Consider the following 25,471-nt stretch of genomic DNA (forward strand, 5'->3'; position numbering starts at 1 on the left):
AACTCTCTCAGTCTTCCCTTTAGGGCTGCGCTTTGAACTGTTTTTCGGTCTACACACGCCGTGCATCTCAAGGTTCCTCATTAATTTCGTCATTCCGTCTGGCTGCGGTGGGGAAGTGTTATCTACAGACTTTCCCTTCTCGCGAGTACAGGTGGCAGCAATAATGAGTTGGCTCTGATTTTTGGCGTGCCGAGGTCAGCTTTACACGGGTACCCGCAGGCGCCTCTCCCGCCCCCACTTCAGGCTGCTCTGACTTACGTGCTTTTTTTTCCTAACCTTAAACTAACACTGCATTCTTATTTGCTTATGTCCGGAGGTTAGAGAATTCGTTTTGACTTTAGTAAAAATTCTGTGTTTGTCATACGCTTCGGTCAGGTTGTACAGGAACTTATTAAAGGTGAATTAACATTCAGTATTGGATTAGCAAATGGGCAATAGTTCATTGCTGTAGCTCGTAGCCATGTCTCAAATTGGAGCGAGCACGAGGATCGATAGTTTAGCCTACTCCTGTTGTCGAATTTCGAACTTTAACGTTACTTTAAAGCAATGCGGTGTAACTGGATGATCTTTTTGACTTACCTATGTCTGTGGCTACTGTGAACTCTCTGCGACCTTAGGCTCCGCTGACGTCACCCTGCAGCTTTCTGTGCTGCGCTCTGTCTGCTTCATTATTTTAATTTCAAAACAACGGCTTGTGCTGAGGTTGGGGGAAGTTGTCCTTGGAGCCTATTATTTATTTATTTGATTATAAGGTGGATAGTGTTAGTATCAACGCTCTGTGTGATCATGCTTTGCAATCTCCCCAACCCAATTATTGCCAAGGTCTGCTTCTGAGTTCGTTATCACGCTCTTATCTCTGCTTTCACACGCTACGGGAGGACAAGGCGTCTTTTTGGCTTACGTGTTGTTTTTCAGTTTACTATGCTCTTATGTGTTTTATTCATTAAAAAAAAAAAACATATAGTTGCATCGGTTAATTTGTTGTTAATATTAATTTTGGAAAAAGGCGCATATCCAGCACGTATGTCTCCACACTCATCGCACTTCGTATGGATTTGATTTTCACTGGAACAATGGCGAGAATACAATGTCCGTTTCCAGCCCCGGTGTAGCCACAAGTTTCATGCTTAAGGGATGCAAGAGCACTTGAGGCTATCTTCTGTTCAGTGGTGCCATCTTCATTCGTTTTAGAGGTGACACTGTTTTCTTTAATGACGTGCAGCATGCTTGGATGCTTCAAGTTACACTCTTGACATGTCATTCTTTTCTTACACTCCTTGCTCAGGTACCCTTGTATAAGACATCCAAAACAAAGTCCTCTTTTCTTCAGAAACTCAATTCTGTCTTTCTGTGGTTGTTCTCTGATCTTAATGCAAGAATCCAGTGTGTTATTCTTCTCACAGAACAAGCAGGGTTTCTGGAAGGCAATAGCAGGCTTGTCTCGACTATTTTTCTGAAGTGAGTCTGGTGCTTTCCCCTCTTCAGAAGACATGACGCTTATTGCAAAACTGCTTCCTTTAAGGCCACTCTTCTGATGGGTATTTATGTCTGCAGTCTTGTCTTTTCCCTTTCCTGCAATACCTCTGTTGGTGTCCTGCATGTCTCCAAACAGTGGATCCATTGCAACTTTGGCTTGCTTGTCGACAAAGTCCACCAAGTCTGTAAACCTGGCTCTTCTTCCTCGTCTTTCTTGAACATTGAAGGCCTTCTCTCTCCACTTCTCTTTCATCTTATATGGAAGCTTTGATATGACCACTCGCATGTTCGTGGGATGATCCATTTCATTCATGTACTCAATATCTTCCATGGTGTTCCGACATCCAATCAAGAACAATGCATACGTGTGCAACGCTTTTCCATCTTCATTTTTTATCTGAGGCCACTGCCAAGCTTTCTCCATTAGGCACTGGCTATCTTCAGCTCATCATCATAGTGCTTCTGAAGTAGCTTCCTGGCTTCCTGGTAGCCTCTGATTGGACTCATGTTCACAACTGCGCACGAGATTTTGTGGTTCTCCACTGGTGAATTGTTCCAGGTGATAAAACTTGTCTTGGCTACTCTCTGGCTTACTGTCAATGGTGTGCTCGAAAGCTCTGATGAAGGACTTGTAGACAAGTGGATCACCTTTGAACACAGGAATGTGTCTCTGAGGAAGGTGAGACGAATTTTGCTGTTTTACAAGCATCTCTGTAGTCTCGTTCTGACGCTGCATCACTTGATAAATATCTATTTCATTCCTTTCAGACATCTGGTGGTGTTGACTTGGGTCTGGTCTGTAGTATGCTGTACTTGTACCAGCCTCTCTACCTCTTGAAGGAGTTCATTAAGAGTCCTAAATTGCTCCTATAGCATGGGCCGGCTGGGCTTTCTCAAATGATCTGTCTCTATACTCTTTGTCCAGTCCTGAGGTTTTGCTGGAACTTGTCTTGGTCTTGAAATACTCATGCTTGCCATCCAAAGTGTCCACATATTCTCCAAACACCTTTAGCTTAGCACTGGATACTGCAATAGCAGTCTCTGATTCCAACTGCTCCTTTTGAGCTTTCAGCTATACTTCTTCAAGCTCGATTTCTTGTTTCTTCTTTAAAGATGCTGCCTTGGCTAACAGAGCTGCGTGTTCTGCTTCTTCTAGCGCACGTGCCGAAATTGTGGAGCTTTTAGAGGAAACTATTGAGTCATTTCCAGTTACGGAGCGATGTTCACTTGTATCTTCAGATACTTCTGTGAGCCACTTTTCCATGGGCTTTTCTGACTCTATATGGCCATAGGCACCCTGGCTAGGTGCCAGCACCGTCGCTCTCCCGCCAATACCGCACTTTCCTGCTCGACGTGTTCTCACGCAGCTTCGTGCCTTTGTGCTGCCTTGTTCTGTAGCTGACTTTGCCATGTCGTCCACCATCTTGTTTTTCTCAGTGCACAATGAGTTGCAAAAGGTTTAAAAACTCTGAGTTATTCAAGGAAAATAACCTTTGCAGATCCGTTCCTAAAATATGCACTGTCTTGGCTTGGCAAAGTTCACAGTTCTGTTTATGTAACTAGCAGGCTTCAGTAACTCATTACCTTTTGCTTGTCTTTCACTCTTGGTAGCAATCTTTTCTCGTACAAACTTAATGGTACCTTCTTCTTAGACAAGAACTTGTTGCCTCTGTGGTGCCACCGCAGCGGAGCAGCTCGGCCGGCGCTACCCTCTCCTCGCACCCCCCCCCCCCCCTCCCACGAACGCACGCATGCACCTCCGTAGGGTCTCGGGGAGGGATCACCTGGTACGATGGGTTTTCACCCGAGGACCCCACTAACAGGGACGTTCCACGGTTTCCCCGGATCAAGAAATTGGCTGAGCCCCCCAGACCGGATTACATGGCGGCCCCCCCAAAAAGGGGGCATAGAGCTTTACAGGCCGGCCACGATGAAGCATACACAACACAGGGGGATGGGACCTTCAGCCAGTACCCAGCCGCAGGGTAAACAGTGGGGTGGGAGGGAAAAGCCCCTAGGCAGATAAGAGTTGACTTAAGTTGGAGGGAGCGAGGAGATTATCGATGAGTCAACGGCCAGGAATGCAGGCACAGAGACAATGGGAAGGGGGGGGGGGATGACGCGACCGCCCCCCCCCCCCCCCCCAACGGCCAGAGCGCTCAAAACGGCCGCAAAGAGGATTTGATGGGATGCGCAGGATGACGTCATATTACCCGGGGGTTAAGGGGCTTTGGGGACATAAGGGGGTCGGAGGGGGCGGATTGGATCAGAGTTCTTCTGGCGCGGTGGAATAGACCAGCCGTTCTCAGCATCCGTGCGACGCATGCAGGGTGGAGCTGGAAACGATCAGCCAGAAAAAGTCCCCAAGGCGAGCATCTTCCCCAGCCCCCACCGGGCAGCTGAAGAGGTGAGTAGGTACGGGAAGGGGGGCCAATTCAGTCCAGCTCGCAGTCAGCTCGAGCTTGGGGGATAGACGCACTCTGCGACGGCTAGGTGATAGGAGGTTAGGTGCGGTCTGAAGGGTGCTGGCTGGAGGGGGCCAAAAACGGGGGTCCCTAGTTGCTCCGGGAAATAAATCTTAGCACAGACTGACGTTGTGACGCTTGGTGCATGTGTATGTGTGAAGAGCGGTGGGGCAGTGATCGGCGTGCGACGGTGTGTGGGTGACTATAAATCAGTGTGGGTGTGACGCGCGCGCATATTATAATATCAACGGTTGCCCGCGCCGGCGCATGTATAGGCACGCACCGCAGTGTTAACGGTGGGACACGCGCGAGTGTCGCGTGGAGAAAACGCGTGGGTGGGGGGGCGCGTGGGCGCCGATTAATTTATTAATATCCGAACTGCGCGGGAGCAGCCGCCTTGTTGACAACGGCTTGGTGGAAATAATTAACTAAACCCCACACAGCGAGTCAAACAATTACGTAATCCACGCAGTTAGGACACGCGAGTGGGGGAAGGCACGCGCGTAATCAACCCCTAGGCAGGGGCGGCCAGCCGCTAGTTATGTCGGTCCGAGAGGACCCTGGTACGGGGGGGCCGGTCACCCGCTTGGGGGTGCGGGGGACCCCGAAAGACACAAACGCGGAGGGGACGGGGGTGGGGGAGGTAAACATCGCACCGCCCCTGCGCGTGGAGGGGGAGAGGGGCATCAGCCCCCACCAATTAGACGTGGCGCCCCCCCTGCTCGTGGTGAGTGAGAGGGAGATCAGCCCCCACATAATGGGGAGTGGGGGGGGGGCATCAGCCCCCACACCTCCTTGTTGGTGAGACGTGAAGAGCCGTTCTCTCTTCTTTCTTGCACGGCTTTCTTCCACGTGAGTAGAAGTTTTTTGACTATTGTAGGTTTCTGCCACGTGAGTAGAAGTTTTTGGCTACTGTAGGTTTCTGCCACGTGAGTAGGAGTCTTTTGACTACTGTAGGCGCAGCTTTCTTGTACGAGAAAATAAGCTACGCCCTTAAGTTGTGGGAGAAAAAAATCTGACGCGTGTTTGAGGTGTCATAAATCAAACTCTTTCTTTATTTCTTAGTTGCACAAAAACGAGCGTTTTCTAAAGTTATATCTTCGCCTGTTCACGTACCGCGTCACCTCGTCGCACGTACCGCGTCACCTCGTCGCACGTACCGCGTCACCTCGTCGCACGTACCGCGTCACCTCGTCGCACGTACCGCGTCACCTCGTCGCACGTACCGCGTCACCTCGTCGCACGTACCGCGTCACCTCGTCGCACGTACCGCGTCACCTCGTCGCACGTACCGCGTCACCTCGTCGCACGTACCGCGTCACCTCGTCGCACGTACCGCGTCACCTCGTCGCACGTACCGCGTCACCTCGTCGCACGTACCGCGTCACCTCGTCGCACGTACCGCGTCACCTCGTCGCACGTACCGCGTCACCTCGTCGCACGTAGCGCGTCACCTCGTCGCACGTACCGCGTCACCTCGTCACATGGTCAAAAGACTGTATCACCTCGCTCCCAATCGGCTCTTCTCATAGCCCCCCATTTATACTGTAAAAACCGGAAGTGACGTTATGGGTTCAACCAACGGAGCGTCTAACCACAGGGGGGTTTCTACACAGTTGGGATATTCCAAATCAAACATAACCAGTCCGTCAACAAATGTATGACGGATGTACATCAAATCTATATACAGAACAAATACACTCACTTTCTGTATTATGGCTCTTACACCCCCCTCAAATAAGACGTCACAAAGCTCTGCCCCCCCAAAACCATATTTCCATTTTGAAAATAAAACATGCTTCAAATCACTTTCAACTATTGTCATTGTCGTGCGTATTTAATGTGGCACTGCACTTTGATGTTGTAGGAGATAACATTTATTAAAAAGTCTATTTAATTACATATAACGTGTTGTCTATATTTATTTAAAGTCGCGCATTTTGATGTGACGTCACATTTCTCAACCCCCCCCCCCCCCCTCGTCACACATCGTCACAAATGTCTGACCCCCCCCCCAGGTGCGTGACGTCATTTATGGACGGCCCCCATGATAATAGGGTTTCCCCCTTTCTGGCAATAAAACAGGTGTTCAGATTTCGATTTAAAGCTTTCGTGACTGCAAGGATTCATCTTCTTTGGTTCTTTCGGTAAAGTCACATAGAATGAAAATAAAATAATAAATTGATAAAATAAAATAACACAATAATATTCTCACGACGAAGGCCGCTTGTGTTGTGGCCGAAACGTCGTGAGAATATTGTGTTATTTTATTTTATCAATTTATTATTTTATTCTCATTCTACGTGACTTTACCGAAAGAACCAAAGAAGAGGTGTTCAGATATATATTCTTAGTTTTTTCGGTAAAGTCACGTTGAAGGGAAACAACAAAATAATAAAATATATATAACACAATAAAAAATTCTCACGACGTTTCGACCATAACTCAAACGGTCGTCTTCAGGTGTGTTGGTTTGCATACATTTATTTTTAAACGGCACATTTATTTATTTATAAAAAACGTTAGCGCTAACGTTATGCAAACCAACACACCTGAAGACGACCGTTTGAGTTATGGTCGAAACGTCGTGAGAATTTTTATTGTTTTATATATATTTTATTATTTTGTTGTTTCCCTTCAACGTGACTTTACCGAAAAAACTAAGAATATGAATTACTGCAGTCACGAAAGCTTTAAATCAAAATTTAGGTGTTCAGATGTTAAAACACCAAACCGAAACCTTTGCAAGGAATCATGTCTGCATTAACCACATATACTTGTGGTGAAAACGCAAACAAAAAGCATGCTCTCACAGTATGTGCATTGTCTTTGAAACTGATTGGTCCACACCAGAGACAACTTTCTTTAGAGCCTCGGCTCAAACGGTGTTAGACCAGAGGATGGACGCCAAAAGACGAACAGCACAAAGACAACGTCACTACCAGGACATTGAGAGCTCGGGGTGAGCAACTACATCACGAGACCTCCTTTGCCAGTATTTGTGCTGTTCGCCTGTTGGCGTCCTCTGGTCTCTATAAATGTTTGTGTTTAGATGATTAATTTGGGTTTAAGGAAAAAACCATGAGCAATTAGTAATTTATGTCAAAATGTCAGGTGCGCGATTAAACCGCAAATCGGATAAACCACACTCAGATAGTCGAGAGAGTTTACTGCAAGGCCGTAAATATGGAGTCAACATTGGGGGCGGTCCAAATCTTACAGGGGGTCTGGAGGTCCCCCCCTCAGAAAAAAAATCTAAATTTGAAAACTAATTTCCTGCCTAAAATAAAAAAATCACTAACACATAGGATGGACTTTTTATTTATTTTTTACAATAATGTCTAATAGTGTTTTGTAGTACATTGCTCTGTTTCTTCTTTTTTACCTTTTCTTGTTTCATTGTATGTAATGGTAGAGATTAGGGTTTAATAAAGTACAACCCTAACCACAATCATGTAAACGGAAATATATTTTATTCCAATATATTGGGGGGGACATTTTGAGCATATTTGAATATATATTATAATTACGGCCTTGGTCTACTTGACAAATAAACCACCACTCACACATATCAGTTGCACACAACCTAACCGCACATCATCAAAGGCGGGCCTATTTCTTCTTTCGTACGGCTGATGTAGATGCAGAGAAACTATAATTTCACATTCAAGGTGGTCAAACCAGACAACCGCATTAGGAGCAGCAGAGTGTATCGCTGTGATGTCTTCTTCGTATTTGTGGATCGGGGCTTTGCGTCGTTATATGTTGTACTGTCTGTTCTGGATGACCACAGTCGCACACCTGAGGGTTTTTAATTTTTCATTTGTACATCAGGTATCTGCATCTAGGCGAAGAACCCCCGGGGCCGGCCCAGGACATGCTGGCAGCACAATGTCGCTCGGCTGGCCTGGGATCGCCTGGGAATTACCCTGGAAGAGCGAGAGTCCGTCGCTAAGGAAAGGGAGTTCTGGACCGCCCTATTCAGTATGATACCGCCGCAATCCTCACCAGAACAAGCGGATTGAGAAACTAACGAACAATATCTGCATCTGCGTTTTAGGGTCGACCAAAACCGGGGGATCATCTGCGTTGGGTCTTTCACAAGGTGTTTGCAAGTTCTTATGAACTCCATTCAGCTTTCCAAGCTTCATCAAGGTTGAATTCACATTGTTGAAGGTTAAGCGAATGGGTCCCAAAAGGGTATGGAAAAACCCTGGATACACCTTAAATGTCCCCTGCATTGCCGAATTATATTTTATCTGCAAATGGAACGGTCTCGTTACTTGTGTGGATGTTGATCTTGTTAATTATAATGATAAGTTGTATTATTCGTTTTACCAGTTGCAGTCATTAAGGTATGCCTTGAACAAAATTCAACAGCCAAAATGATATTTTTTGATGTCATGTCTTTTATTCAACAAAACCGTATAGTCGTATGCCTTACACAACACCGTGAAAAATGTCCACAGTAACACATTTCATCATTACAGCTGATATCCCGCACCTCCGATTAGCACAGTTAGCTACATACGGTGCGAAAGAAGTTCAACATACATACATATCCAATGTGGGTCTGCCACAAGCGAGCTTTCATCCCGGTAATGCAAGCTGGCCGGGTGGCTCACAAGTCTGGGTATTGAGCTGGTACCATAGAACCTGGGTCCGAATCTGGGATTAATCAGGCCGTAATTAAAACGGGTTCTCAACTGGAGTGAGATGGTCTCAGTCTAGCCACCAATAGCTGTACATTAAAAAAACCCCATCACATAAAATTAGATTCTGCACTTAATTTTGCCAAATGTAATTCTGAAAATTAAAATATTTCACTAAGTGGAAACATGGTAGGGAAAAGCACTACCACCTTACCCTCTACTGTGTGCACCATATGCCAAGAGGATGGATTTGATCTGCTCAAGTAGGCCGTTCTCTGGCACAAAGGGTTGCACTTCTATGTGAGAGTTCTGAATGGATTATATGCTTCATGACCTAATACTGATAGCACAATTATTGAAAATCAGAATATGTATTTATACTGGAGGAATTCGATAAGCTAGCTCCTTTTCACAGATGTTCAGAATCAGAATCAGAAAGGGTTTTATTCGCGATGAAAGTTGCACAGACAAGGAATTTACTTTGGCAGGAAGGTGCATACATTCAACATATAGGAATCTTAAATCTTAAATAAGTGGTATACAAGTCTAACTATACTAAAGGTACAAAGTCTAACTAACACTAAGGGGCTAAAGTATGTAAAATTTTGAATAAATATTGAATATAAAGTAGCTATAAGATACAATCTAAAAATGAAAAAAATACAAATAGGTTAACATAGTGTAAATATGGCAAGGTGTCATTTTGTAGAAAAAATGTTAAAGTCAGTGTAAGCCCTTGGCCTTGTTGAAGAGGCCAGCAGCGGATGGGAAGAAACTGTTTTTGTGGCGTGAGGTTTTGGTCCTGATGGACCGCAGCTTTCTGCCGGAGGGGAGTAGCTGGAACAGAGATTGTCCAGGGTGGGAGGAATCGGCAACAATCTTCCTCGCTCGCCTCATGGTCCTCGAGGTGTGCAGGTCCTCGAGGGTTGGTAGATTGCAAGCAATCACCTTCTCAGCAGTGTGGATGATACGCTGCAGTCTGCTCTTGTCCTTGGCAGTGGCAGCAGCGTACCAGACGGTTATGGAGGAGGTGAGGATGGATTCAATGATTGCTGTATAGAAGTGCATCATCATTGTCTTTGGCAGGTTGAATTTCTTCAGCTGCCGTAGGAAGTACATCCTCTGTTGAGCTCTCTTGGTGAGGGAGCTGATGTTCACTTCCCACTTGAGGTCCCGGGAGAGAATAGTGCCCAGGAAGCGGAAGGACTCTACAGTTTTGACTGGGGAGTCGCACAGGGTGATGGGGGTGAGTGGGGCTGTATTCTTCCTGAAGTCCACAACCATCTCCACTGTCTTTAGAGCATTTAGCTCTAAGTTGTTTTGGCTACACCAGGTCACCAGGTTGTCAGCTTCCCACCTATAGTCAGACTAATCCCCACCAGAGATCAGCCCAATGAGGGTGGTGTCGTCCGCAAATTTCAAGAGTTTGACGGACAGATGATTAGAGGTGCAGCTGTTGGTGTACAGGGAGAAGAGCAGTGGGGAAAGGAAGCAGCCCTGAGGAGTTCCGGTGCTGATGGACCTGGAGTCAGAGACTTGTGTTCCCAGCTTAACGCACTGCTTCCTGTCAGACAGGAAGTCTGTGATCCACCTGCAGGTGGAGTCGGGCACGTTTATCTGGAAGAGCTTGTCCTGAAGCAGGGCAGGGATGATGGTGTTGAAGGCAGAGCTGAAGTCCACAAACAGGATCCTGGCGTAGGATGCTGGGGAGTCCAGATGCTGTAGGGTGAAGTGGAGGGCCATGTTAACTGTGTCGTCCACAGACCTGTTGGCTCTGTAGGCAAACTGAAGGGGGTCCAGGAGAGGGTCTGTGATGGCTTTGAGGTGTGCCAGGACCAGGCGCTCAAAAGACTTCATTACCACAGAGGTAAGGGCGACCGGTCTATAATCATTTAGTCCTGTTGGCCTTAGCTTTTTGGGCACAGGGATGATGGTGGAGGACTTGAGATAGGCTGGTACATGGCATGTCTCCAGGGAGGTGTTAAAGATGTTGGTGAATACCGGAGACAGCTGGTCAGCGCAGTGCCTGAGGGTGGCTGGCGAGACAGAGTCCGGCCCAGCTGCTTTGCGTGGGTTCTGCCTCTTGAAAAGTCTATTAAATTCTCCCTCCTGAAAGGAGAGAGTCGTCTCTGTAGTAGGGGTGGGGGATGGGGCCTCTTTGGTGGGAAGAGGTAGTTCAGGACAGTCCAATTGTCTTTCAAATCTGCAGTAGAACTCGTTCAGTTCGTTGCCCAGGCAGGAGTCGTTAGTGGTGTGGGGGGCTCTGGGCTTGTAGTTGGTGATCTGCCTGAGCCCTCTCCAGACAGAAGCAGAGTCGTTAGCAGAGAACTGGTGTTTTAGTCTCTCTGAGTAGTCGTTTAGCATCTGTCACCGCCTTGCTAAACTTGTTTTTCGACTCCTTGAATCTGTCTCTATCCCCACTCCTAAACGCTTCCTCCTTCTCCAACCTCAATCTTCTGAGCTTTATTCTTTGGTTCTTTCGGTAAAGTCACGTAGAAATAGAAAATAAATTACATAATATCATACGACGTTTCGATTGCAAAGCAAGCAATCATCATCAGGTACAAATGAAAGAGAAACAAACCTAGTGAACTTAGAAATATAATGCAACACAGCGCAGAAAGTCGGCTGACACAGCAGTCAACACTCTACCTGGTTGATTACGTCCAAGAGACACAGAACCGGAGACATACACAGACACACAAGCGGAAAGAGTTAACACAGAGACACAGAGAGAGAGAGAGAGACACGCATGGGCACACAGAGAAACAACGTCTCTGTGTCGAGGCCTTAAATAGCTAGAGAGGGGGTACAGAGAGAGGGGGGGGGGGTTAGAAGAATGAGCATGTCAATGGGAGATCCCACAATGAGAGCTCCACCGCCAACGCTGAGGGGAGACAGAGACGGAGGCAACACTAAATCAAACTAACTTAGTAAAATTTGGAAATGTAATGTAATGCGATACAGAGTCGGTCAACACACAATCAACACATGGCCTGGTCGATTACGCCACTCCAAAGATTGCTCAATTAGAAGTTAAGTGTGAAATTTGGGAGAGAGACAAGGCACAGACATGGAGACACAAAGACAGACACACAAGCAGAGAGAGACAACAACGAGACAGAGAGAGAGAGGAAAAAACAGAGCTTTGCTGAGAACCAGGACTTGTTGTTGTTGTTGTTGAAGTTCACCCTGGTACGTGTTGGTATACAGCAGTCCTCACAGAAGCTGATGTACGACGTCACAGCCTCTGTGAGTTAATCCAGACTATTGGTAGCAGTCGTGAACATATCCCAGTCAGTACAGTCCAAGCACGCCCGCAAATCCTCCACAGCCTCACTGGTCCACTGTTTAGATGTCCTCACAGCAGGTTTACATAGCTTTAGTTTCTGCCTGTATGCAGGAATCAGGTGGACCATGGCATGGTCAGAGTGTCCCAGTGCTGCTCGGGGGACGGCGTGGTAGGCTCTACTGACTGTAGTGTAGCAGTGATCCAGAGTGTTCCCTTCTCTGGTAGAGCATTTAATGAATTGTATGTATTTGGGAAGTTCGTGGCTGAGATTACCTTTGTTAAAGTCGCCAAGTACGATAATCAGCGAATCTGGATTTGCTCGCTCCACACTCAGAATCTGGTCGGCGAGCATGCGTTGGGCCTCTTTAACCTGAGGACCCGGCGGCAAGTAAACTCCGACCAAAATGAGCGACGCAAACTTGCGAGGCGAGTAGAAAGGTTTACAGTTTATAAAAAATTATTCAAGGAGCGGAGAACAATGTTTGAGAATCACTGTGACATCTACACACCAGCCACTGTTAATGTAAAAACAAATACCACCGCCTTTCGTCTTGCCGGAGAGTGCTATGTCACGATCCGATCTTACAAGATGGAATGCTGCCAGTTGTAGCGCAGTGTCCGGAATCAAATCACACAGCCATGTCTCCGTGAAGCACAAAACAGAAGATGAAAGAAAGTCTCTGTTTTTCACCATCAGTATCTGAAGTTCGTCCATTTTGTTGCACAGTGCAGAATTATTGTACGTTGGATAGGAAAAAGCTTGGAAGCACTGTTCGGATCCCGCGTCTGCGTAGCCGTATGAGAGCTCCCGACCGTTTACCCCTTGGGCGGCGTGTCGTTGCTTGAGCAAAACCTAGTAGTTTTCACAGATGTCCAGTAGCACAAATCAACAATCGTATTTCTTGTACCACTATTTCTGCTCAAGGCTTGTGCGTGCGCTGGTGACCTTTTAAGTGATGACTGCGCGAGAAGCTGCTGTTGCAAATATCGCAACGGTAGGGCTTCTGCCCCGTGTGCGTGCGCTCGTGGACCTTCAGATTGCAAGACTGCGCAAAGGACCGGTTGCACATCTTGCAGCAGAATGGCTTCTCTCCCGTGTGTATGCGATGGTGATACTTAAGAAGTGAGAGCCACGCAAAGCTCTTCTTGCACACCATGCACTCGTATGGCTTGTTCACCAAGTTAACATTCCCGTTCGCTTCCAGCGACCTTAACTTGTCCAGCTGGTTAACTGGCCCTTATACGCTTTAGCGTATCACAATGTATCAGCAGCTTTATTTTCCAAAACTAAGCATTCCTTCATATGCTAATGCCAGACTGACATAAAATAATGAACATATAGATGTGTCGCTAAATCCACACATAGCATACAGTAAAACCTGTAGTAAGCTGAAATTTGGGGTAAGCCAGATGGCTACTTGAATAATCACTGATGTATGTTGAACTACTTTCGCACCTTATGTAGCACCGCACGTAGCTAACCGTGCTAATCGTAGGTGCAGGACAACAAAATAAACAGTATAAAATATACAGTATAAGCAAAACAACACTGTTATGCTAGCGTGGTAGGAAATGGTGTGCATAAGTTCATTCGTAATTCTAAAGCTGGGTTCTTGTCTGGTGTATGGAATTCGGTGAATCCATTCACTTGGAACCCCTCGTGCTTAGCCAGGTGTTTTATTTTTTTCTTCCCAACTTTGATTTTACATTCATATTGCAAATAAACAAAATAAATTCAAGCCTGTCAGAAATTCTCTTCAGCCTTCCACAACCAGTAAACCTTAAGCCTTCCCCCTCTGTTTTAAGGTGACGTTGACTCCGGTTAAACGGTTAAACTGTACCTAGTGATGTTATTTTGCATTACACTGTAAAAAATGTACTCGTAAATAGTTATTTGAATATATTAGATGTTAATTTCGTGTAAATATCATTCAAATGTAGTCCTTAAGAATTATTTTATTATTTGCATAATTCCAGACATCCCCCATAACTAAAAAGGTCCTGTTAATTACTCTGATTTTGAGAGGATCTACTACTATATAAGGATTGAGATATCACGACCAACTGCCAGCTTTAAATACAAAATTAACGTGTTTAATAAGTTCAGCGAATAGGATACAACTTTACCGTTCAGTGTGTAATCGTCAATTTCAATCATCACACTGTTCTCAGGGGAGACGACCGGTTTGGCTGAAGGGGAACCAACGGCGCACATTCCGGTGTTATCATTGTCTCCCAGCCTCTGCACGGACAACAGCAGCTCCCGGCTCAAGCCGCTGAACAGCGCGAGCAGCACGTCCACCAGGCCTCCCAGGGTCACGTCGCCAGGGGAGGAAGCGGCGGCGGCATCCGAGCACGGCGTCCCGGCGTCGTGGTGCTCGGCATCCTGCAGGGCCTTCACCACCTGCCGCAACACGGCGCAGAAGCCGACGGGCAGGCGGTCGCGCGCCGTGGCCAGCAGCTTGGCCCGCACGAGGCCGTCCCTGACGCAGGCCCGCAGGACCCCATAGTCCCGGATGCCCAGCTCAGAGTCCATGGGCCGGGCCACCTCCGCGTTCACGCCCTGCGCCTCCAGCCACGCCGGGAAGTCCCCGCTTGACTCCAGCACCGGGGTGGCCACTGCACACGCCATCCTGATGGGACATGGTTAATATTCAGGTTTTATCTAAAAAATATTGTAAAACTGTAATTTATATATCTAAATTAATTTAAAAAATACATTTCCTCTGCCTAAAAATCAAAATTTGCAATCAATTTCTCAGTTCTGATATTGTCCCTTCGACCTCCAAACTTGCAGTGGTCACAATCCACCCTTCCTATCCAAGGTCCTCGAATACCTTGTTGCCTTGCAGTGGAACCAACATCTGTCCTCTCCTGACCTGCTCGATCCATTAGAGTATGGGTCCAGGGGCGGACACGGCACTGAGATGGCTGTTTGCTAAAGCGGTGAATGACCTTTTAATTGCTGCCGACTCAACCAGAATTCTAGTGTTGCTAGATTTCACTTCAGCCTTTGACACTATCGATCACGACTTCTTCATTAATAATAATTTCATTTTATATATCGTCATTCATGCAATTGCATCCCACAACGATGCACATCAATTATCCAGTTCCGTACACAGATACCACGGATAATGATTAATCACTTGGCATGCATCACAGGGGGTCCGAGGGACTGCTATCCCTTAGTTCAGGTCTTATCTTACTAATTGGGAACCGTTCGAATCCATGGGAGATTTGAAATCTTCCTCCAGTGCCGTATCATTTGGGGTTTCTCAGGGATATGTTTTTGGCCCTCCTCTGTTTTGTATGTATATGGTCCCACTGGGTCATCTGCCCCTACATCTCAGCATAAAGTATTAATTGTTGTGCAACGACACCCAAATGTACTTGTACACGAAGTCCAATCTCCCTTCATCTGCCTCTATGCTCACTTTGGCGCTGGCTTCCATCAAAAGTTGGACGCAGCAAAAAAAACTTCCTTAAATTGGTTTAACACGTAGCAGCATTTCGCGACTAATATTATTTCATAATAAAAGGTGTTTGGGTTAGATCGTGTCAGTATAAATGTGTCGTTAACCTGCCACCACCCGACGAAGCCAACCAGTAAGGTTTGTCACGTGAACAACATGTGCCAATCAGTTACTACATCAGCCCACCGGGTGTGCTGGAGCGTAAATCCACAACATTTACAATTTGAGTACTGTGACGTTTCGCTGGTAATTACAGCATCATCGGGCGATATCGGCAGAATTTGTGCTGGATGTAATAATTATGCTGGATGTAATTACTCAAATTGTTAATGTTGTGGATTTACTCTCCAACACACCGTGTGGGCTGAAGTAGTAACTAATTGGCACAAATCTGGCTGTCGCCTGATGAAGCTAGTTGTAATTACTGGCTAAACGTTTCGAATTGTAAATGTTGTGGCTTAGCTCTTCAACACACCGGTGTGCTGTACTAGTGACGAATTGTCATGTTCTGTTTACGTGACAACCCTTACTAGTTGGCTGTGTCGGGTGGTGGTGGGTTTTTACGACACATTTATATGTTAACGCGATCTAACCCCAAAAAAACCTATATTATGTCACGTTTTGTTTCCTCCAATTCAACGCGGGTAAAACGGAGGCGATATTAGATCATCATTTCCCCCAACAAACTTCAAAAAGCTGCTCTATTCAACAATACCACGGATAGCCAGGTCATCGGTTCGGCACAGGAAATCAGAAATCTAGGGGTCATATGTGGTCCCACACTGCCCTTCGAGGCTCATATTAAAGAGATCACAAATGCTTAATTTTTCAATCTTGGGAATGTCTCCCGTATCTGATCCCTTCTATCTGCTTTAGATGCAAAGCAGGTGGCCGATGCCTTAATTTCAACTTGCATCGACTACTGGTGCTTAACTATCTGAAGCATTGCTCAGAATGCGGCTGCAAGGGTGCTTATCAGAGCGTCTTCAGATCACATTACACCCCTGTTGGTGTCTCTGTGCTGGCTTCCAGTTTCACGTAGAATTCAGTTTAAAATCCTATTGCTAACATACAAAGCTCTGAAACAACCTTGCCCCCAGCCTAATTTGGCATCTGTGCAAAATAGCTTTATAGCTCATGAGATTCCTCCGGTATATTCTGACCTCAGAGATATGCTGTACTCATACATCCCCCTCAAGGTCTCGAAAGATCTGGGGATGCAAATCTTCTCTGCGTTCCCAGGTCATACAGGCTTATTTTGGTGATGGGCGACCGAGATTTTTCCCGTGTGGCCCCAAGGCTCTGGAACTCTCTTCCACGCGATCTCAGGATCTCTGAGTCAGTGGAAAAATTTAAAACACGTTGTAAAACTATGCAAAGGTGCACCACGGTGGCGAGATGTTAACTCCCTTGCCTGGGCATACAGGAGGTCGTGGGATCGATCCCGACTCTGACACCTGTATTTATAGGGTGTTTGCATGTTTTCCCCGTAGTTGAGTGGATTTTTCTCCAGGTCCTCTGCGTTTAGACTATTTTTGCTGCTATAAAATTTCCACGTGATAAGCCACTTCGTTGAGCTATCATTTGTGACCAGGCTGGTTCTGAAAAAGAGCTATATAGGGGCCGTCCATAAATGATGTCACGCGATTTTGGACGATTTTTACCCCCCCCCCCACTTCGTCACACGGCGTCACAAAAAGTCAGACCCCCCCCTCAAATATGACATCACAAAGCTCTGCCCCTCCCCCCCCAAAACCATATTTCCATTTTGAAAATAAACATGCTTCAAATCGCTTTAAACTATTGTCATTGTAGTGCGTATTTAATGTGGCGTTACACTCTGATGTTGTAGGAGAAAAAAATTATTACAAAGTCTATTTAATGAAGTAGAAAGTGTTGTCTATATTTATTTAAAGTTGCGCATTTTTACGTGATGTCATTTTTCTCAACCCCCCCCCCTTGTCACACATCGTCACAAATGTCTGACCTCCCCCCCCCCCCAGGTGCGTGACGTCTTTTATGGACGGCCCCTTAACACCAACGTTACACCATTGCGGGAGCACATTACACCCGGGTCCTCTCATCTCTTCATTGGCTACCCGTCAAATTTCGAGTGTATTTTAAGATACTGCTATTAACAGGCTTTAAAAGGGCTCGCCACCACAATTTACTTGTGTAGAGGAGTAGAATGGGGAATTGGCATCACTTGTGCTGTCCAGGGCGATGATGTGACGTCATGCGCTTGGGGCAGCAGAGTGATGTCACGGCTCCTGAAGGATAAAAAGGGGACCCCGTGACGTAAGAGGGGTCGTAGCTGGAGAGTAGGGTCGGAGAAGGGTGAAACGGGGAGCCAGGGGCAAGAGGGTAGGGATAGGGGAGAGCACAGTGCCAGGCTAGACGTGGCTGTGCTCCTCGCTCGGCCGTGTTGGTTGATCCCACGGCCGGGGCAGAGGAGACAGCACAGGGCAGCCGGCTGTGTCGGGACCTAGCCCGGGACCCCTAACCCCTGGGGAGTTGTTCACCCCTGTGTATTGTTAAAAATTTGTAATAAAACCTTGGCGGAAGCCCCTACCTTACCTTAGCCTCCAAGTGAGTCGTCGGGAACTCCTTTACAACTGGTGTCAGGAGTGGTTACGCTGCCGTCGCTATGCCTAAATCGGGCGGGCGGCGTAAGAATCCAGCGGCGGGACGCCGGGAGAGTGCTGACGACGTCGGGGAGGCTCCGGCTGCGACCCAGGGGCAGTCCGTCGCCATGGAGATGGACTCGGCGGGGCAGGTGGTGTCGGCGGCTGGGGGTCCCAGCGCACCACCGCCGGTGGCGGGGGGCGATGCCGAGGAGCGGTCGCAGCTGCTCCTGCGGGCGATCGAGCAGCTCACCGCCGCCCTTACAGAGGTGGGAGCGCGGACGCACCCACCCAGCCCACACTCCGCGTGGCACTGGCGGATTCCCGCCGCTTTGCCGCCCGCCAATTTGGAAGTTGGCGCCATTTTTCATGCCCCGCCGGAAGTGGCGGCCATGTTGGTGGGGGAGCCGCAAGCGGACGTCATTTCCGCTGCGGCGCCGGAAGCAGCAGCCATTGTTGCGGCCGTAGCGGCCGCGGACTCGCACCTCGCCGTGGCTACGAGCTTGGCCGCGGAGGCTGCCGCAGATGTCGCTGCCGCAGATGTCACTGTCACGGCTCCGCGCCTCGCCGTGGCTGCGAGCTTGGCCGCGGAGGCTGCCGCAGATGTCGCTGCCGCAGATGTCACTGCCGCGGCTCCGCACCTCGCTGTGGCTGCGAGCTTGTCCGCGGAGGCTGCCGCGGATGTCGCTGCCGCAGATGTCAATGCCGCGGCTCCGCGCCTCGCTGTGGCTGCAAGCTTGCCCGCGGAGGCTGCCGCGGATGTCGCTGCCGTGGCTCCGCACCTCGCCGTACCGGCGAGCCGGGCCGCGGATTCCGCCGCAATTGCGGGAGGGGCCGCAGATCCATATGCCGTCGCATTTGCGAGGTGGCTCGCAGGCGCTACTGCGCCTCCTCACCTCGCCGCGTCTGCGGCGTGGCCCACGGAGGCCGCAGCGCCGCCGGCCCTCGTCGCGGGCGGGGCCGCGGGGCTGGCCGTTGGCGATGCCGCGGGCCCGCACCTCGTCGCGCCTTCAAGGTGGGTCACGGGCGCTAGTGCACCTCCGCATCCCGCCGCGCCGGCGGGGTTGGCGGCGGCCGCTGCTGCACCTCCGCACCTCGCCGCGTCTACGGCGTGGCCCGGGGGGGCCGCAACGCGGCCGTTGCTCGCCGCGTCTCCGGCGTGGCCCACGGGGGCCGCAACGCCGCCGGCCCTCGTCGCGGGCGGGGCCGCGGGGCTGGCCGTTGGCGATGCCGCGGGCCCGCACCTCGTCGTGCCTTCAAGGGGGGTCACGGGCGCTAGTGTGCCTCCGCATCCCGCCACGCCGGCGGGGTTGGCGGCGGCCGCTGCTGCACCTCCGCACCTCGCCGCGTCTCCGGCGTGGCCCACGGGGGCCGCAACGCTGCCGCACCACGCCGCGTCGCGGGAGGATGCCGCGGATGCGGAGGCCGCCGCAGGCACGCACGCCGGCACCGCAGCTCCGTACGGCGCCGCGGACAGGTGAGTTGCGGGTGCTGTGGCGCCTCCATACCTTGCCGTGTCTTCGGCGTGGCCTATGGGGGCCGCAACTCCGCCGCCACCCACCGCGCCTCCGGCGTGGCCTACGGGGGCCGCAGCGCTACCGCACCTTGCCACGTCTTCGGCGTGGCCTATGGGGGCCGCAACTCTGCCGCCACCCACCGCGCCTCCGGCGTGGCCTATGGGGGCCGCAACTCTGCCGCCACCCGCCACGTCTCCAGCGTGGCCTACGGGGGCCGCAACGCCACCGCACCTTGCCGCGTCTTCGGCGTGGCCTATGGGGGCCGCAACTCTGCCGCCACCCACCACGTCTCCGGCGTGGCCTACGGGGGCCACAGCGCCACCGCACCTTGCCACGTCTTCGGCGTGGCCTATGGGGGCCGCAGCGCCACCGCACCTTGCTGCGTCTTTGGCGTGGCCTATGGGGGCCGCAACGCTGCCGCACCACGCCGTGGTCGCAGGGTGGCCCGCGGGAGTCGGGGGGCTTCCATACCTCGCCGCACCGCGCGGCCAGGGGCTGTGCCGGTTACCCCACATCGCGCCGTTTGTCACGAAAGTGGGAGACTGGTTGGCCTTCCAGGACCGGTTCGACGCGGCGTATATGTCGGTCGGCTGGTCCATGGAGGAGGCGTTGGGGGCCCTTCCGACCTACCTAGACGAGAAGGTGATGCAGGTCTTCAAGTCCATTCCCACGGCCGATAAGGCTACGCTTCCGACAGTGTACCTCCGGATGGCCGATGTACTCGAGCCGCCGTCCAGGGCACGCCAGAAGTTTTCACTACGGCGGCGGGAGGAGGGGGAATCTCCATTGGTTTTCCGCTGCTCGCTCCTGGCCTTGGCACAGGTCGCATACCCTGATATACAGGGCAGGGCGCTGGACTCGATGGCCCTGGAACGGCTACTCGACCTGGCACGTGAGCTGGGGATCGCTTTATCCATAAATAGCGATCGCCAGATCACGTCGTTGGCGGTGGCCAAAAACATCCAGGCGCACCTCTCCCTCCACCAACAGCCCCGGATGGCGGCGTGCGCGGGGATCCCGGCGCCAGAAGAGGAGGCCGCCTCTCAGGGGGTGGACACCCTCGCGGCCCTGGCGATGCCCGGTCGTCGCGGGAGGGGGGTGGGTGGTCGCCGTCCGGAGCAGCGGGGGCAGCCGGGACCTTCCCGCCCGCAGGACACTGCCACGGTGACCTGCTTCCGCTGTGGTCAGCAGGGCCACATTGAGCGGGGGTGTAGGAATGCCCCGGGGGCCTTCAGCAAGGGGGCTCCAACTCCTCCCGGACCTTCATCGGCATCGAGCCCAGGGCCCCAGGCGAGTCGCGACGCATCACCCGCGCGGCCGCCCCCCTCACCTCATGCATCTAGCGGGGCTAGGGTTCATCGTCAGGTGGTTGTCCTCGAGGGGTCGGGTGCACCACCATTGTCACCCACTGGATGGCCCAGGCTGACCCGCCACTGGAACGCGCTGGCGCATCGGATGGTGGCGGCAGCTGCTGGCTCCTCAGCGTTGGCGGGTTGCGTGCAGGGGGTGCGAGTTCGCCTCTTGGTGGATACGGGGGCGTCTGCCACCATTATTTCAGAGGCCATTTTCAAGCGCCTACCCCGCAGCGTCGGTCCGTTAGGGCCGGTTCGTGGGGCTTGTGTCGCCGCGAACGGCAGCAGTTTGGGCATATTGGGCCAAGTTATAGCGTCGGTTCGGGTGGACGAGATTGAGTTGGCCGGGCCTATTTTGGTCTCCAAGACCTTGGCAGTTCCATGCCTCTTGGGGACCGACTTTTTATCTAGAATGCCCATTCAAATTCTCGTTGACCAGGGCTGTGTGGAATTGCCGTCAGGGAGGCGGCTGCAATTCCTACAATCGCCTACCGTCCTGTCTCCCTTGGTTGCCAGTGTGCGGGCCTTGAATAGGGCGGCGGTGACCGTGCCGCCGACATCACAAATCTTGCTACCCCTAAGGTTGCGCAGACCGCTCGAAGGGGGCTCCACGGAGACAGGTATCCTCCTGTCCCCGTCGAGTTACTTTTCAAGGACGATGGGATTGGTGGGCGCCTTGACGGCCGTGTCGGGGGGCCAGGACCTTTTTCTACAGGCAGTCGGGTTCTGTCTCTGACGGAACAGCGATACTGCGTGACTCGGAGGAAGCTTTTGGCCATAGTTTTTTTTGTTCAATTGTATAGGCCCTACTTGTACGGTAGGCGGTTTACAGTCCGAACCGACCACGCGGCCCTGCAATATTCGCTGAGGATTGGTCAGACCTCGGGTCAGCTGTCCCGCTGGCTCGAGGTGCTCCAGGATTACCCCTATGACATAATCCACAGAAAGGGGGCACTGCATGGAAATGCGGACGGTTTGTCCAGATTGCCGGCAGGCGGCGGGTGTGCTTGCGCCCTGGGCTCTAGCCGTTGCAAGGCCCCAGGGGACGTCGCGGCCCAGTTGGTCACGTCGGCCGCGACGGCCACCCCCCCGGGTGTGGCGACATCCGCGGATTTCGGCCTGGGACTCCCCCGGGAGGTATGGTCCAGCTTGCAGATGGAGGATTCCTCCCTGCTGAAGCTACGGCGACGCGTCAGACGTACGGCCCGGGGTTCAGCTTCGTCGGTGGCCCCAGCGATCGCCGTGCATGACGGACTCCTCATGCGTTGGGATGCCAAATTGGAACGCTATTGCGTGGTTGTGCCCACTAGCCTACGTGGTAAATTAACCCGAGCCATTCACGAGAAGCTTATGCACCTTGGCTACCACAAGACCCTATTGACCCTTAAGCGGGACTATTACTGGCCAGGTGTGGAGGGTGACGTGGCACTGATTTTGAAGGGTTGCCACGACTGCGCGCGGAGGAAGGCCCCAGTTGTCCAGGACCGGGCCCCGCTGCAGTCCATCTGGGTTTCTCGCGTTAATGAACTCGTGGCGCTCGACATCTTGGGCCCATTCCCTGCATCCCAACGGGGCCATAAATACCTCTTGGTGGGCGTTGAGTACCTCACACGTTGGCCTGTGGCGTGGCCTTTGGTCGATCAGTCGGCCTCTTCTATAACCGAGGCGTTCGTCCAGGGGTACGTGTTGGACAAGGGTGCGCCGGAACAATTGTTGACGGATCAGGGGCGGAATTTCTCGTCTAAGCTGCTCAAGGAGGTGTGTGACCTCCTTGGCACCAAGAAAATCCGCACCTCGCCCTACCACCCCCAATCGGACGGGATGGTAGAGCGCTTGAACCGCACCCTCACTTCCATGCTGTGCCACCATGTGAACACGTCTCAATTGGACTGGGACCTGTTCGTCCCGGGGGTCTTGGCAGCGTATCGGTTGGCTCCTCACTCCTCAACGGGATTTTCGCCTTTTTATTTAATGTACGGGAGGGCGCTGGAGCCCCCGGTGCACGTCCAACTGGACGTGGGGTCCTCCAGGAAGGGGTCGGCTGTGCCGGTCCCTTTGAAAGTCGCGCTTGACCAGCTGCGCGAGGCACGGCAGGCCGCTGTCGAGAATTCCGCCGGCCGGCAGGTGGCTAATGAGCGGCTGCCCAAACACCAGGCAGCGGGCCTCCCGTGTTACTATAAACAACATGGGTAGCTGGCGGCTTTCAAGAAAAGTCACTCACCTGAAGCAGCCTCAAAGAACGAATGTCGTTTGCGCTTGAATTAAGGGTTGAAATTTTTTGGAAAAGAGGGAGATGACAAACTATTAGGGGCCGTCCATAAATGACGTCACGCACTTAGGGGGTGGGGGTCAGATATTTGTGACGATGTGTGACGATGGGGGGGGGGTTGAGAAATGTGACGTCACATCATAATGCGCAACTTTAAATAAATATAAACACGTTCTAATTAATTAAATAGACTTTTAAATAAATGTTTTATCCTACATCAGAGTGCAGCGCCACATTAAATACGCACTACAATGACAATAGTTTAAAGAGATTTGAAGCATTTTTTTTTTGGGGGGGGTGGCAGAGCTTTGTGACGTTATATTTAAAGGGGGGGCCTGACTTTTTGTGAGGCCGTGTGATAAAGGGGGGGGGGGTCAAAAATCATAAAAAATCGCATTACGTCATTTATGGACGGCCCCTTAACACCTCATTGAGATCAATCGCCGACGAGCACATTGCGAGTTATGTTTACCCAGATTGTGTCGCTGATGATGGCGATTCTCTTCTTGCTGTTGTCGTTGATATCGATCGATGTCGCTGATGATGACACCGATTATGATGTTGTTGTAGTTGACGATGTTGCCGTAGATGATGATGTTGTAGTTGATGGTGCTGTAGCAGATAATGCTGTTGTAGTTAATGGTGCTGTAGAGAGATGTTGCAGTTGATGGTGCTGTAGATTATGATGTTGTAGTTTATGTTGCTGTAGATGATGATGTTGATGGCGCTGTCGATGATGATGTTGTAGTTGATGGTGCTGTAGCAGATAATGCTGTTGTAGTTGATGTTGCTGTAGAGAGATGTTGCAGTTGATGGTGCTGTAGATGATGACGTTGGTGCTGTTGTAGTTGATGGAGCTGGAATGGTGATGTTGTAGTTGATGTTACTGTAGCTGATGATGATGATGATACTGATGATGCTTTAGTTGATGTTACTGTAGTTGATGATGATGATACTGATGATCTTGTAGTTGATGGTGCTGGAGATGATGTTGTACTTGCTGTACCTGATGATACTGATGATGATGATGTCGCAGTTGTTGGTGCTGTCGCTGCTGTTGATGTTGTTACCGGTGGCACTCGTACAGCAGTGCACTGCCCCTTTAAACCTAGGGACCGTGAAGATTTGACCAAAACCTGAGCCCGCTGAAGTTTGATCAAACCAATCCAGAATGTGCCAGATCTCAAAAACTAAGCGGGTGTTCATCCTGGATAGTCATTGGATGGGCGATCACAGTACATAAAATTCGTGATCTGATCCCATCTGTGAAGGATGTGATCCCTGACATGTAATACCCCGGCATCTACAAACTAAGCTGTGTCTGCGGCAGTAGTTACATCGGGGAAACTGAGCGACATGTCCTTGTCCGTGTTCGTGAACACAAGGAAGATCTGAAACACGGTAGGACCAATACCTCGGCCGTGGCTGATCATTGTTTTAATGCGGTGGGCTCACATGAAATTGATTTCTCTAAGACGAAGGTACTTTGCAAACCCACTAGCTATCAACAAAGATTCGTTCATGGAGCCATCCATATATACAGACACAGACACAATTTCAACCGAGAAGATGGGTACACACTTAGCAATCATTGGAAGATCGTTATCAACCAGTTTAAGTCATAACTGGCTGTGATGTTCCCATCCTGCCACCTTCCGATGTTAGTTGTTATTTTTGGCTCTCCGATTTTACATTAACAGGTTAAATTTCTCACACTAACACAGCCACCTTTGCGTGCCGTACCTCGACGTAGCGGTGGTTCTGCGATCTTACATTAACATGCTAATTTCTCACATTAACATAGCCACCTCAGCGCGCTCGCCATGGAGGCCGCTCACCGATCTTACATTAACATGCTAATTGTTACCTGGCAGCCCTTCAATTGGTGGAAACCCACCGCCAATCGCGGTTGCCGCCCACCACTTACATTAACATTAGCTGCCCCACCCATGCTGCTGACATTTGGGCTACGCCCATTTTAAACCTTTATAAACAGTTTTCCTTTAGAAGCTAACCCCCTTTTCCTGATGACGACCGCTTGTGTTACGTTCGAAACGTCGTAGTTTTTTTCTTTGAACCTATCTACGTGACTTTACCAAAATAATGTTTTTTTACTTAATTTGCGCTATTTCAATTATATTAGAATTATTGTGATCTTAAAATGAATATGTACGTATGCATATTTATTTTTACAAGAATAACATTAATCTAGGTATAAAAAAAGTGTTTTTCAATGCAGACACTTTTAGGTGCACTTAAAAGTAGGAGATACATTATTTTGACCCAAACATTTTTCAAATTTGACATGCTCAATAAACGTGGGTGGTCTCCTTTCGATGTTTAATTTT

General features: G+C 50.2%; 1 protein-coding gene across 1 annotated transcript; it reads right to left on the bottom strand.

Annotated features, from left to right (window-relative positions):
• Positions 1–8,330: 8,330 nt before the first annotated feature.
• Positions 8,331–24,229, bottom strand: LOC116943143 (uncharacterized). Its single transcript, XM_076070969.1, has 3 exons — positions 24,130–24,229; positions 17,533–17,631; positions 8,331–14,518 (listed from the first exon to the last, which is right to left on the bottom strand). Exons 2-3 carry the CDS (start codon positions 17,562–17,564, stop codon positions 13,921–13,923), a joined length of 630 nt encoding a protein of 209 aa, XP_075927084.1. The 5' UTR covers positions 17,565–17,631; positions 24,130–24,229; the 3' UTR covers positions 8,331–13,920.
• Positions 24,230–25,471: the final 1,242 nt, after the last annotated feature.

The sequence above is a fragment of the Petromyzon marinus genome, chromosome 1 (assembly GCF_048934315.1).
Source record: "Petromyzon marinus isolate PM22_M1 ecotype Great Lakes invasive population chromosome 1, UKy_Petmar_22M1.pri1.0, whole genome shotgun sequence".
In the NCBI taxonomy this organism is placed as follows: Eukaryota; Metazoa; Chordata; class Hyperoartia; order Petromyzontiformes; family Petromyzontidae; genus Petromyzon; species Petromyzon marinus.